Source organism: Schistocerca nitens, chromosome 7, assembly GCF_023898315.1.
Source record: "Schistocerca nitens isolate TAMUIC-IGC-003100 chromosome 7, iqSchNite1.1, whole genome shotgun sequence".
Lineage (NCBI taxonomy): Eukaryota > Metazoa > Arthropoda > Insecta > Orthoptera > Acrididae > Schistocerca > Schistocerca nitens.
Window position 1 is genome coordinate 584,391,603 of NC_064620.1, and position 15,264 is coordinate 584,406,866.

Below are 15,264 nucleotides of genomic sequence, written 5' to 3' on the forward strand. Positions count from 1 at the left end.
TTTAATTTTGACTATAGACGTCATACACAATGGTATTTCGCCTCTGAAACTTTTCTTTGTTTCTTCAGGTCGTGCAATCAAGACGTAGAGATAAAAAGTTCAAGAACTTCTATTAAGTTTAGATATCAAACGATAAGTATTCACAGGAACTATGCGCCATTAACACAGAAGAGAAATTTGTCTCGCCTGATGTAATATTTCTGTATCTCTCGTAAGCATCGTGGTTCTTGAAATATCTTTGGCGTATGATGTATCTTGCAATGAAGACGTTTGGTTAATGCACAGGCGGGAGACCAGAAAGGTGCAGACGATATTTGAAAATTGTGGAAATGTCATTAGGGGTGACGTGTGTGATGTCATAAAATTTAGTCCTTATGTAAATCATCATTTCCAATTGTTATGTGTAAATAGTGCTGTTCATGGCACTGTCGCGTGTCATAAAATTCGATATGCTGTATTTACAGCATGTCGCGAAAAATTTGCAAGAGATATTTTCGAGGCACGGATTGCGTAAAGATTTTATAACCAAGATGTGTCATTTTCAAATCTGTAATCAACAGAGATGCGTGTGTTGTTGGTCTTTGTGTGTTCCGCAAATCCGAACGCGAATGTCAGATGTGGTGAAGAATATATCGAAGCCGAAGTTCAGTGACTTTTCAGAAAAAACTTTTCATGGTCCATTGATTTTTCTATCTGGCAGCCTAAGCACGATTGTTGCGCTGTGTGCTGAGCGGCATGATAACTTGCAAGGTAAACCAATTGTGTTTTAACTTACTATACGGTCTTGACAAGTCTCTCCTGTGTGCTACGTCAATACTTAAACCTTTATACAATAGGATAGTTATATTCTGGTAACAACATTTGAAGCACGTTGTAGCTGCGAGCGAAGCACTTAAACTTCTTGTTAAGCGTCATAAGATCCCAGGATTCCGTAAGATTATGTCGCTGAACACTGGTCTTTAATAATGATTACGACAAATAAACAAAGCAAATTTCAAACGATCCCTCAACTACATGAGCACAAAAGAAAGTTTAAAAATAATTTTGTACGTCAATTATGCATCCTTCCTTGAGAATGAGAAGTTTGTAGCTTATAGTCAAAAGTTTGAAGTCTTTGTATGTAGTCAGTTGTGGTTTCTTTCTGAAACATTGCAGAGTGTATGCCACGAAAATTATGCTTTTGAAGGCAATATGAACCAGGAAAACTCAAAGTAGTTGATGGACAGGATCAAGAACATGACATACCGTGCATAGCAAACCTTATATATATATATATATATATATATATATATTCTCTCTCTGATGAAACAGCAGCCACATTCAGGATCATAACAGCACAAAATTATTTTATATTCAACAATGAGTTTTATTCCCAGCCTGAAGGAATAAATGTTCACACACAGACATTAATCAGGATATTGGTATTTTCATATATGCTAAGCAAAATATCGTATTAGTGACCTGCGTGAAATATTTACCGGAGTGACTACATGATTTTTGGTTCTCAGTTCCTCAATGAAAAGGTATGAAACTATGGTCATTATAAATGTGCCAACAACTATATAATACATGTTAAATATTATGGTATCAATCGGTGGCAGTAGTACTCTTCAGTAAGGGATAATTTATTGGTAATGAAAAAACAGTAGTTATATAGAATGACCATGTGAACTGGATTTCAAAGGCAGTTGACAAAGAGGTTGACACAGTGTGTACTCCACTAAAAAGTGAGAAAGTAATGTTACATTTATTGAAGGTAATTATGTTTGTAGTAGTGTATCCATAGAAAGACATCCTCAACATTCAGAAACAGAAGTAGGCCTACAGTAGCCAATTGTAAAACAGAGAACGTACTTTGACACCTTTATTCTGTGACATTTTTTGTGCCATATTTGCATTGTAAACATTTTTATTCTATCACACTTATGATTAGGCCACTCTTTCATTCATATGTAGCTATATACAACTACACAGACAAAATATTTTTAAACTACTTGCTTTAACCTAGATAGTAAGTATATTTGCACAAAGAACCTGCCTGTAATTAATTTTACTTATTAAAATATTTTCTGGAAGTAGGCCTAATCTGAATGTTGAGATTTTGGCAATAGGAAGTTACATTCAACCTTGATTATCTTTTAGATGACAATGATTGTAGTGCAGTTTGAATCATAGTAGATTTCACTAGAATAGAATATTCTGCTGCAGTCATTATATTGCTGTCATAAATCTGACCTACAGAAGAAAACACTGGCTACTTTGTTGTTTTCAAAATTTTTATAATGACATACAAGTTTGTATAAACAACTGATCAGGTTGTATTTATTCTACTTCAGTAAAATAAGGATCTGAGTCGTTGCTTCAGTCAACAGGTGAGCCTGTCGTCCTCCAACTCTAGATCCTTAATTGTGCCATTTTGTCCCATCTGTGCTAGTACTGTGTCAAGAGATTCCTTAGTTCCTCATGAATAATGGTAGAAGTGCTGTTTCTCTGTTATCAGGTGATTCTGCTATGTATAGGATCAGTCCATGTCATATGAAACGGAGATTTGGTCATCATTGTCGGAGAGTGATGTGGGCATGGCAACTGCCCAGTGGGCAGGGCATTTATACAAGGGTTGGAACTTAAATAGTGGCAACTATTTATTCACAACAGATACAAAAGAGTTACATGTTTGAACCTGTTACTGTCCTTCAAAGTAGTCACCAGCATTGTGTAGAACCTGTTGCCAGGTTATAGTTTGCTATTCTGCTCCTTTCTTTATCTACTTTCATGTGATTGGACTGCTCTGAAGATAAAATGAGTACACTCACATAAAAAAGAATAATAACAAAGAATCGATGCCAAAGGTGTTGGAATCACTACATTCCAATACTAGGTGATTCCTGGAGAACTGGAGATTCTGGGAATCATGCAACAGGAATCAGCACATGACACATCCCTGATTAAAATCAGCATGGATAACTTTTTTACTATAATTTCAGTTATTCTAAGTAAATATTAGTGCTATTGCTATTATTGCAAATAGTAGGCCTGGATGGAATTTTGAACGAGTGGCTGGTGATTTCAAACAATTCATGCAATTCTGTTGGTTATTTAGTTAACTGGAATTGGCAATACTGGTCTGACAGCCCTTCAAGTCTATCTGGTTGAATGAGAAGCAACTTAATCTCGTCTTTGTGTTGGGGGGGGGGGGGAGGGGGGGGGGGAGTTGAAGACAACAGTTCATAGTTTGTGGAGATTTCAGTGTAGATTTCTAAAAAGATACAGACAGGAAAGATGAACAAGAATTATAATTTGGGTTTCCGTCAATAGCTGCAGTTTCCCAAGAATAATTTATCCACCAATTTTGTTTCACCATGATTTGAGAGTTGTTTGTTCCTGGGAAGTATCTTCCACTGCAATTCTCTGCACTGTGACCTGAGTTGGCCCCGAGCATAATGAAGGCACTGCAGACATTTCTTAGCTCCTGAAATGTCTAAATCTGTAGTTGGCCTACAAACCTTGCCCATTTTTGTGTTTCAGTCTAATTTCAGTAGTCAGTTTTCCAACTTCGGTGCAGCAAGATAGTAAGACACTGATCAATAATACTTTTGTAGAAAATGCTGAGACTGAAACAATTAACATGTACCCAGTTGCAAATGGACTACCTGATCGTGATGCACAGTTAATGGCATTCCTGAGGCTGGGTCATACAAAACAATCAGACTTACTGACATCGAAGCAACCAAGATTTGTTACTGGTAGGTTTGAACATCATGGAGGTGCTTTGGGAAATCAAACGGAAAACCCTGGAGGGGAGGTGACATTTTTTTCGAGAAACACTACTGAGAAAATTTAGAGAAGCTGACTTCCAAAAAGTTCTACTACCACCAATATATATTGTGCGTAAGGACCATGAAGATAAGACACAAGAAATAAGGGCTCATATGGAGGCAACAGAAAGTCTTTTTTTTCCATCACTCTAATTGCGAGTGGAACAGGAAAGGAAATGACAAGTAGTGGTACAGGGTGCCCTCCGCCATGCACTATAAGGTGGCTTGCGGAGTATCTGTGTAGATGTATATTAATGAGAACAGGATACAGTGCTTTAAGAGTAAGTTAAAAGCATTGGCATCTAAATGGATTAAATTTCATGTAGGAGGAACAAGAAAATTTCTTTAAAGGACAGAATAATTAAAGATCTGATGTTACTGTAATATTTTAAGGAAAGCCATTAAATGTCCAGAAATATGCATATGCTGACAGAAATTAATAATGCAGATCATAAGATTAAAATTATATTGGATAATGTCAAATGGGAGTCAGGACAACCGGTCAGAGTACAAGGTGCTGTAACAATTAAATTAAATGACAAGGTTGTGGCTCATAATTCACAAATTGTGAGTACTTTTAACAATCACTTTCTATATGTAGCAGCAAAAATAGGATTAAATGGTTCAGTTGGAGGGGGGGGGGAGGAAGAAAGAAAGAAAGAAAAAAAGCCAAGAGAATATATTAAATATGTCATTCCACAAAACTTTAAGCGGCTAGAGGTAGCACCAACAGCCTTCACTGAAATTGACAGAATTATAAAAATTCTAAAAAACAAAAGCTCATATGCTGCTGACGAAATTTCAGATAAAACTCTGAAAAGAATTGTAACTTAATAAGTAATGTCCTTAGTAATACATGTAAACCGTCACTGGCACAGGGGATTTTTCCAGAAAAATTAAAAAATCCCATTGTTAACCATTTAACAAGGGAGACTAAATAATTATTATCCAGTGTCCTTACGACATCTTTTTTCAGAAGTATTCGAAAAAGTAATGTACCCCAGAGTAGTCTCATGAGTAAGTGGAAACAATATACTTAGAATGTCATAGTCTGGGTCGACAGAAGCGTCTGATCCCACGCGTCGGCTTTGACCCGTGACACGTAAGGGTGTTGTCGTGTGTGACGTTATGACGGCGCGGAGTTTGGTTTTGAGTGTGGCATGTTTGTAGATGTTGTCAGTTGTGGTTTGTTGTGCTCTCTGGTGGTATGTTCAGGGTTTTCGTTTGTGTGGTGTAATGGGCTCTGTTTGAGTGTCGGGTCTGTTTTGTAGTGGAATTCGTTTCAGTGAGTTAACGATTTTGTGTGAAGGTTAATTTAGTGTTGTTCGCTGTACATCGTGTGGTAATTTTAGTAAAATTAATCGGTTGTTGTTTTTGTTCAGGAATGGATATGACGGATAAAATTAACAGTGCGCAGGTCGAGGGAAGTGTTCGATCCCAATGTGTGGCTGTGTATGTTGATATTGGTATCGGGAAATGTTTTTGAGCTATATAGACCAAGGGAAGTGTTTGACCCTAATTTATGGGATCGGGAGCTGCTGTTAAGCTATATAGGTCGAGGGAAGTGTCCGATTCCAGATGATATTGTGTTTAGTGGTATTTGGGGAGTTTTGTGATGCCGGTTTTTTTCGTCGTTTTCTGTGGTTTTGTATGTGGGTTGGTGTCTAAATTTGTTTATATTTAGTTTGCCCTCACCCAAAAACACCCCATTTCCCGCGCTTGTCGCGTTAGTGTCATTAGGCTTTTTGTGGAAAGTGTGTGTGTTTGTGTCTCGATGTATTTTCGTCCTCATAATGTGTACGTACCAACTTTATATGCGCCATATTGGAATCGTGCTTTATGGTCGTTTCAGCCATATTTGTGACGTCATGAGTCAAAGCAGACGGGCGGGATCGGACGCTTCCGTATTTCCCATAGCCTGGATTTCAGAAGGGTTGCTCAACTGAGAATGCTATTTCTACATTCACCCAACAAATATTACAAGCCTTAAATAACAAAATATCACCAGCTGAATTTTTTTGTGAGTTTTCCAAGATGTTTGATTGTGCAGATTATGTTACACTCTTAGAAAAACTTCAGTTTTATGAAATTGATGGCTGGTTTGCACAATACTTCAGACAGAATACAGTAAGTTGTGCTAAATAATTTAAACAATGTTGAAAAGATAGAAAATGTTTGTGACTAGGGAGAATTCACTAAAGGAGTCCCAAAGGGTGTTCAGTTTTGGTTCCACACCTACTCCTCATGTTATATATATCTAATGATCTTTCCCTTAACATTCAACAAGCAGAGCTGGTACTATTTTTGGATTATTCTAGTGTTGTAATGAGAGAGAAAGCAATAGAAGAGGTGGTTAATGGTGTTATTCAAAGAATTATTAAGTGGTTCCCTGGAGAGAAAAATAAGGTAGAATGCTCCAAATTTTTGGGTGCAACTATTGATGAAAACTTCAGTTGGAAGGAGGACACGTCTGATCCTCCAATCTTCTCAAGCAATTAAGAACTGCTACACTTGGTTTTCATATAATTGCTAGTGTTGGAGATAAAGGAATCGACCTCCTGATTTATTTTGCATATGTCTTATGGAATAATTTTCTGGGGTAGCTCATCACTGTGAAAGAAACTATTGATTGCACAAAAGTGAGCAATAAGAGTAATATGTGGTGTTCACCCACAGCCATTATGTAAGTACCTCAAGGGGTAGGCATTTTCAGTGCACCATTACAATACACATATTCATTAATGTAATTCATCATAAATAATCCACCACAATTTGGGAAGAGTAGTGAAATCCACACCTGCAATACCAGAAGGAAAACGTTACCGTTATTACCCATTATTAAAGCAGCCAGTAGCTCAGAAAGGTGTTCAATATGCAGCCACAAAAATTTTTGATTATTTGCCCAATAACATAAAATGTCTGACAGGTAGCAAAGCAAGTTTCAGATATAAGCTAAAATCATTTGTCCTAGACACCTTCTTGTAATCCACTGACGAGTTTCTCTTTGAAAACTGATAGCCTGAGTGTAATGGAAAAATAGTGTTTTCAGTACTGTTAACACTAAACATGTGTACATATCCTGTAAACTGACTCATTTGACATCATTTTGATAAAAGAACTGTTCAAATCATAGTACAGTCATTAACATACAACATGAACTACTATGGCCCCAACACACTTTGTTGGGGCACATCGGAACTTTCTTCTACGTTAGCCCACAGCCTAGGTAACAAACTGCATCCTCCCTGCTGTAATCCATTAACAGATTTCATGTGATATCCCACATGGTCATGGTTTTTGTAATAAGCATTGGTGTGTTACTGAGTCAAGAAACATCTACATCTACTTGACTGCCTTGATCCATGGCATTCACGATGTCATGTGAGAGAAAAGTGCAAGTTGGGTTTCATGAGATTATTTTTAGAATCCTTGCTAGTTAGCATGGGGAAGATCATTACATTTGAGCTCATAATATGTTTGTAGATTCTACAACAGAGAGATATCATACATATTTAATGATAGTTTTGTGGTTCACTTCTGATACCCTTCTTGTGGGTGGATGTGACATGAATACTTTCCTCAGATTAATGACTACAATTTTTTATTTGAGGGACCGACAGTAGTATATTATGGTGAGAAGAGGGGGCCAACTTGGCTACATAATCTGTATAGAACATAATAGGGATTCCATACGGCCCTGGAGGTTTGTTCGGTTTTAGAAATTTCAGCTATTTCTCAACACCAATGACACTAATATCCATTTCAGTCGCCTTTGCAGTCATGCTTGAGTTCGGGTCTTTACTTCTGTACTTTCCTTTGTAAAAGAACATTTACTCTCAATTCAGTTCCAGTGTCATCAGTGAGTGAGTGTCTGGACATTAACTTCAGTGCCACTGACAGAATTTACATATGAACAAAGTATACTTGGATATTGTGAGAGATCTTTTGATAAGATAGTTATTTTGAATCTGTCAGTAGGTATGGTATCATTTTCTGGGGAAATTCAAGTAGTGTATCTCGAATACTGAAACTGCAAAAGAAAATTATAAGATACATGTGTAGTGCACAACAAACAGAATCTTGTCGCCCATTATTTCGGGACCTGCAAATCCTAACAGTTCCCTCCATATACGTTTATGAAATTATAATCTTTGTACACAGCAGACAAAAATTATTTGAGGAAAATCATTTTAACCACATACAACATAATAAATAAAAATAATTTTATATTACCCACACACCATTTGAAATTATATGCATGAACTCCACAGTATATGGGGATGACAATATATAACAAGCTAATTGGCAAAAATATATTTAATATGAAGCCAGAGAGTCTAAAAATAAGGCTACAGCAGATTCTGTGGGAGAAATGCTACTATTCAGTAGAAGAATTCATGGAGGATGACATGATAATTTGAGCAAGGGGTAATTAATTGTTAGTTTTTTTATTGTATGTGTAACAAAATTGTATTATTATTATTATTATGATACCATTTGTTAAAATCAGTTGTTGTAATTAATTGTTAATTTTTTTTTATTGTATGTGTATTTTTATATTGTATTATTGTTATGGTACCATTTGTTAAAATCAAGTGTTGGATGTATATGGTAAAACTTTACCAAAATTTTGACATGTCTCCTGTACCTGAATCAAATTATTTAGATTATGTATGTTATGAGACTAATAAACCACAATTCACAATTCGATTCTGCTATGGTAGTCATTGAGGGCTTTACATGTGCCCTCATTACAGCCAAATGGGCTTCATTTAGCCTCTCCTTGTCTATAACTGTATGCTTTGTTTTACACTTTTTATGTAGTAATCACTGCTTCTTTAGAAGTTTCTTTGCAATTATTGTGTTCTGTGAAGGATCCCTCACATAATGAACTGTTCTACTTGGTTCTATCTGTTCCATTCTCAGCTATTATTTTACATTAGAGAAACAATTCTTCTGTTACTTTCTCTGTGTTCCTCCTTGAGATATGGCCAGACTGCTTCTTTATGGAGCATACTCAACATGGAAATCTTCCTAATTTTTATAGCTGCTCTTAGTACTTTTAATAATTGTTGTTGCTACAGCTGCCTCTTCGGCACTGATACCAATTTCACTATGTCCATCCTCAGAGAGGTCAGAGCTATTTCTTACAACTAAATCTACTATATTTCCATTATAATTGTGCTTCCAAACTATTCTGTCCTTGGTAGTTTTCATAGAAGGCATTTAGTAATGTTTGACAAGGTTGCTTGGAAATATGGAAGCGTCCGATCCTGCCCGTCTGCTTTGACCCATGACGTCACAAACATGGCGGAAACGATCATAAACCACAATTCCAATATGGCACACATATAGTCAGCAGGTATACATTATGAGGACGAAAATACATCGAAAAACAAACACACACACACTTTCCACTAAAAGCCTAATGACACTAATGGGACAAGTGCGGGAAATGGGGTGTTTTTTGGTGGGGGCAAACTAAATATGAACAAATTTAGACACCCACCCCCATACAAAACCACACAAAATGACAAAAAAAAACCGACATCACAAAACTCCCCAAATACTATTAAACACAATATCATCTGGAATCGGGACGCTTCCCTTGACCTGTATAGCTCAACAGCAGCTCCCGATCCCATGAATTTGGATCAAACACTTCCCTTGGCCTATATAGCTCAAAAACATATCTCGATACCAATATCAACATACACAGCCGCACATCGAGATCGAACACTTCCCTTGACCTGCGCACTGTTAATTTTATCCGTCAAATCCATTCCTGAACGAAAACAGCAACCAATTAATTTTACTAAAATTACTCCACAATGTACAGCGAACAACACTAAATTAACCTTCACACAAAATCGTTAACTCACTGAAACGAGTTCCACTACAAACACAGCCGACACTTGAACAATTCTGGATAATGAGCAAAAGCAAACTGAGTCCATTACACCACACAAACAAAAACCCTGAACATACCACCAGAGAGCACAACAAACCACAACACGACGACATCTACAAACACGCCACACTCCCAAACCAAACTCCGTGCCGTCATGATGTCACACACGACAACACCCTAACGCCGACGCATGGAATCGGACGCTTCTGTCGACCCTGTTTCTTGTCATGCCCACGACCTGCAAAACTGTAATTCTATAAAAGGTCAGCTGTCATGTAATTCAGACAATAGTTGTGGTGCCTTTTGGAGTGTATGCATAAATCAAAGTGTGTGTGTGTGGGGGGGGGGGGGGTGACATGTAGGGGTACTTGTTTTTATTATTTTGTTTTGTATTATTTTCTCTTATACAAACTGATTATTTGTTTCAGAGAAGTATGCATTCAGAGCTGTTAAGTATGGTAACTTGCAGGAAGTTAAAAGGTATCACATCATGAAATGTTTGTAGAACACCTATTAATTCTTTATAATTTCCAAATCTTTTATCACATTTGAGTATGTGTGTGCAGGCTGATATCTGAAGGCCTGGATGTGAATCGCCGACATACACTTGGATGGACATTGTTGCATACTGCTGCTATCAATGGCTGGGTAGATGTGGCACGGCTTCTCTTGCAGTCTGGTGCAGATCCCAATGCCGGAGATGAATTTTTTAGTGCCTATCGTACTGCTCTTGAGAAAGGGCTTCACACAGTGGATGGTAATCAATCTTTTTCCTTCTGTAACAGCACAATTTTATTTAAGTGAACAATGGAAAATCCAGGATGGAATGTAACAATATTGTGAAAAGGAAATTTGCTACTCACCATATAGTGGAGATGCTGAGTCACAGATAGGTACAACAAAAGGACTGTCACAAATAAATAAAGCTTTCAGCCATTAAGGCCTTCATCAATGGCTGAAAGCTTTATTTATGCTGTGACACAGCTTCTCTGTTGTATGGCGAGTAGAAACTTTCCTTTTCATAATATTGTTAATTTTATTTAAATGATTTTGCAGGTATTTAGTAACTTGTGAACCTCGTGTAACCTTTATTTGGGTAGTTTTCACGTTGTTTTGTAGTATATATTTGTAATTAGAACTAATTGCTGTTAGTACATTGTGGGAGCATGTGCCTTGTGATATCCAGTGTGGAATGTGATATGTGTATGAAGGTAGATCACTTCTTACCAAATAGGCAGATAGTACAAAAACTGTTGATATGGGGCATGTGTGTGTGTAGCACTGAGATAGGTGCCACAGCAGTTAAAATGCAAGACTTGCATTTGAGGAGTGGGCTGCAGATTCTCTTCTGCTCTCCAGATTTAGATTTTCTGTCGTTTCCAAAACTAGGAGCCCTGGGGTGTGCATATTATTTGTCATATACAGAAAGAACTTGAGGACAACTAGGTCGGCGCAGGAGCTCTCGTACTAGTGTCTGAAGAGAACATGCTTCATGAAGAGACAAAAGTGCATCATCTGACCATACATTTCACCACCTGTGGGATGCATTTGTTGTTACCAATGTGCCAGGACTGGTGTACATACAAAACTATCTACCGATACAGTATTGGATAGTGATGCACCAATTAACAGTGCCAACAATTGCTCCAGTGCTTAAATTGCCCAGATCGACATCCTCTGCATCCAACTTTTTGTAAAGAAAAGAAAATCCAGGAATTCAAAACAACTGATCACTTATCATACTCTGAAGCCCATTCGAAATAAAAATGACATTATCTATTACCAATGTCATAGATTTTCACAACCACTACAATAGGTATGCCCCATGCCTTGAACCAAGAACTGATTCTCAAACCCACGTTTGTCCAAGGAAAAGGCAGTTACCTTCCTCAGACACTAATTACAGGATACCACTGGGCATTCATCTGCTGGTGCAGCTGGAGGCTTAGGCTCATTAGAGGCCTAGTCATTTTCTGTCTTAGAAACATGACCTGAAAACCCCTAACGAGACTTCAAACTTTATAAATAGAAGAGGAGCAGATAGAGATAAAAAGATGTCTATGTTAAAAAGTAATTATATTGTACCAACTGATGTGGTTCCCCCTCCCCTCCTCCTTTTTCCTCGCAGTGGCAGACACATCCATTAATATGCCATGCCATGTTATAATGACATAACTTCAAGTATATGAGAAATCCACAGAAGCAACACACATTGAACTATTGCCACTGGAATGTAATCAGTTGACTTTGATAATGACAACTCACCGACAATAATGAAGATTCTAGAGGTCAGCAGATCTGCCAAAGGTTGCCTCGACTTAGAGAGGAGTGTTACAGCAATTCAGTGTAGTTCTTTGGCTTTTCTTACGTGACTTCACAACAAATCATTTCTGAAACAGAATCTCATCTTAATTTTTAACTAAACTCCTCTGAACATTTCTTTCCATCAGTGAATAGTTCAACTGCTCCTCCCCCCCCCCCCCCCCAAACCCCCGACTATTGTTATTAAGAATTCCCTGAATGTTTCAGTAATTCCTTGACCCCCTGCAGGCCCGGGGGTTAGAAAGGGCCCGAGGTATTCCTGCCTGTCATAAGAGGCAACTAAAAGGAGTCTCACGTTTCAGCCTTAATGTGAAGGTCCCCTGTAGGGTTTAACCTCCATTTTTCAAAATTTTCCTGAAGAGTGAGCCAATTGGGGAAGTGTGCCATACATGGTGCATTGTGTCCATCATGCATTGAGATCTTGGCCCACTTTTTCATCGTGGCATTGCAGTCTAGCTCATCATCCATCTCTTAAGTGAGGACACCTTCCTGGGTGCGTTTTCCTACTCCCACTATGCAGTGTCGCTTTCTGCGCCAATGTTGACCATGGAATTCTTTACACCTGATATCCAGCACGGTAGCCAGTCCATTATGGTGGGGCTGCCATGTACTCTGTTGGTTGTACCCCCTGACTACACAGGGACTGATCTGCTGATGACTGCACTGTTAACTCCCCATGTATGCCAAGGGGTAGATGCCCGTCACCCTGGGCCATCACGACTCCAGGCAATGGCCATCCTGCTAGGTGGCCTTTGCTGTGGCTGGGTTGCACCTGTGGTGGGGGGGGGGGGGGGGGGGGACTGGTCAGAATGGGTGGCATCAGGCCGGATGACACACCATGAAGCGTACTACATCTCTTGCTGGTGGTCTACCACCAGCAGTCTCTAAGCAGGCAAAGTCTAACTTTAATGCGCTAAGAAATATGACCCCAAGTCATTCCCCTCCCTGGCCACACCATGAGAGGAATGCCAAGCTAAGGATGGCAGTGAACCTTATTCACCCCCAGTACCTCATAGGTACGAGAACTGATGGGGACTACTTTGTTTTGATGAAGCTACAGTTTTTTGTAGATCATTTAGAGGACCAGTTCAGGGAAGTGGAGGGCTTGTCCAAAATGCAGTCAGGGTTAGTCTTGATAAAAATGGCATTCTCTGCCCAGTCACAGGCGTTACTTGCTTGTGACAAGCTGGGGGATGTTTCCACTACCACCACACCTCATAAGAGCTTAAATATTGTCCAGGGTATTATATTCCACAGGAACCTTCTTTTGCAGTCTGCAACGAGCTGCGTGCCAACTTAAAGCAACAAGGAGTTCATTTCATGCGGCGTGTCCATCAGGGTCCGACGGATAACCAGGTTGCCACCGGTGCCTTCATCTTGGCCGTCAAGGGTGACACATTACCCAAGAAGGTCAATGTGATGGTCTACCGCTGTGATGTTGAGCCATGTATCCCTCCCACATTGCAGTGCTTTAAGTGCTGGAAGTTCAGCCATATGTCTTCCCGCTGTACTTCCAGCATCACATGTTGAGATTGTGGATGTCCATACCATCCCAATACTCCATGTGCCCCACCTCCCATCTGTGTCAACTGCAGAGACCATCATTCCCCCTGCTCACCAGACTGCAGGATTTTATAGCAAGAAAGAAAAATCATGGAATACAAGACCCTGGACCGACTGACCTACACTGAAGCCAAGAGGAAATTTGAGCACCTACATCCTGTGACTACGACCACCTCTTATGCCGCCGCTACAAGAACAGTTGTAGCCCCATCAGTTCCGCGAGTTCCAGTCAGCTCTCAGAGCCGGAAGACTAAACCTGCTCCCTTGATGGTAGGGGGAACTTCCCTCCCTGTTGCTCCTGTGCCACCTACCTTGGGACCACTGTCCCCCCAACTACTGGGGAAACCAGCCCCATTTCTGAGCTGGGGAAGCATAAGTCTTTTTCAGTTCCTCTCGCTAGAAAGGGGTCCCTTAGGTCACTGCCTTCCCAGGTTTCCGCTAGTAGGTAAGATGACACCCACCAGTGCCTGAAGCACCCAAAAGCAGCTGGTCGTAGGGCTTCACGATCATCCTCAGTCCTGGACACTGAATCAGTGAAGCCGTCCCAGCCAGAGAAACCCAAGGCTCAGCGAGAGAAATCCAGATAGAAGACCCCCAAGACCAAAAGAATTGTGGTGGAACCCATACCACCGCTGCTTACAAGCTCTGCTTCTGAGGATGAGGTGAAAATTCTGGCGCCCGCTGAGGACCTAGATCTCGCCAGACCCTCAGACACAATGGATACAGCCTGTTCAGGAAATAAGTCAGTGGCAGCAGGTGACCCTGAGGCGTAGACTGCCTCATTGAGTGTTTCATGCCTTCCCAGTCTCACGATCATGTCATCCTCCAGTGGAATTGCGGTGGTTTTTTCCACCACCTGGATGAGCTATGGCAACTGTTAAACTTTACACTTGTTTTCTGCATTGCCCTCCAGGAAACCTGGTTCATGGCAATGCAGACCTTTGCCCTTCGCAGCTACAGGGGATATTACAAGAACTGTAACGAATATAATAGTGTGTCAGGTGGAGTTTGCGTTTATGTCCTGAACACAGTATGTAGTTCACCTGTGCCCCCCCAAACTCCTCTTGAAGCTGAGGCTGTCAGGATACGGACGATGCAGGAAATAACTGTCTCCCTCCAGACAGTGCAGTACCCCTGAATGCATTGGCTGCTTGATTGATCAACTCCCTAAACCTTTCCTAATTTTGGGAGATTTTAACGCCCATAACCCCTTGTGGGGTAGCACCACGGTTACTGGCCATGGCAGAGATGTCGAAAATTTACTGTCCCAACTTGACCTCTGTCTTTTAAATACTGGAGCCACCACACATTTCAGTGTGAGTCTAGGTAGTTACTCAGCCATTGATTTATCAATTTGCAGCCCAGGACTTCTCTCATCTATCCACTGGAGAGCACATGACAACCTGTGTGCTAGTGTCCGCTTCCCCAGCTTCCTGTCACTGCCCCGGTGTCATGCCCATGGATGCCTACCCAGATGGGCTTTAAACAAGGCAGACTGGGTAGCCTTCAACCTCTTCTGTCACCGTTGAATCTACCCCACGTGATGCCATCGATGTTTTGATTGAGCAGGTCACTACAACAATAATTTCTGCAGCAGAAAACACGATCCCTCGTTCTCTGTGGTGCCCCTGGTGGAAGACAGTCCCTTAGTGG

At 40.1% G+C, this 15,264-nt stretch overlaps 1 protein-coding gene across 1 annotated transcript in view; it reads left to right on the forward strand.

Annotated features, from left to right (window-relative positions):
* Window positions 1–252: 252 nt before the first annotated feature.
* LOC126195269 (caseinolytic peptidase B protein homolog) overlaps window positions 253–15,264 on the forward strand; it is an 87,855-nt gene continuing 72,843 nt past the window's right edge. The window contains exons 1-3 of the mRNA XM_049933798.1: window positions 253–750; window positions 10,155–10,206; window positions 10,293–10,483. Of these exons, the coding sequence (XP_049789755.1) occupies window positions 420–750; window positions 10,155–10,206; window positions 10,293–10,483 (574 nt within the window). The 5' untranslated portion in view covers window positions 253–419. The remainder of the gene's footprint in view (window positions 751–10,154; window positions 10,207–10,292; window positions 10,484–15,264) is intronic.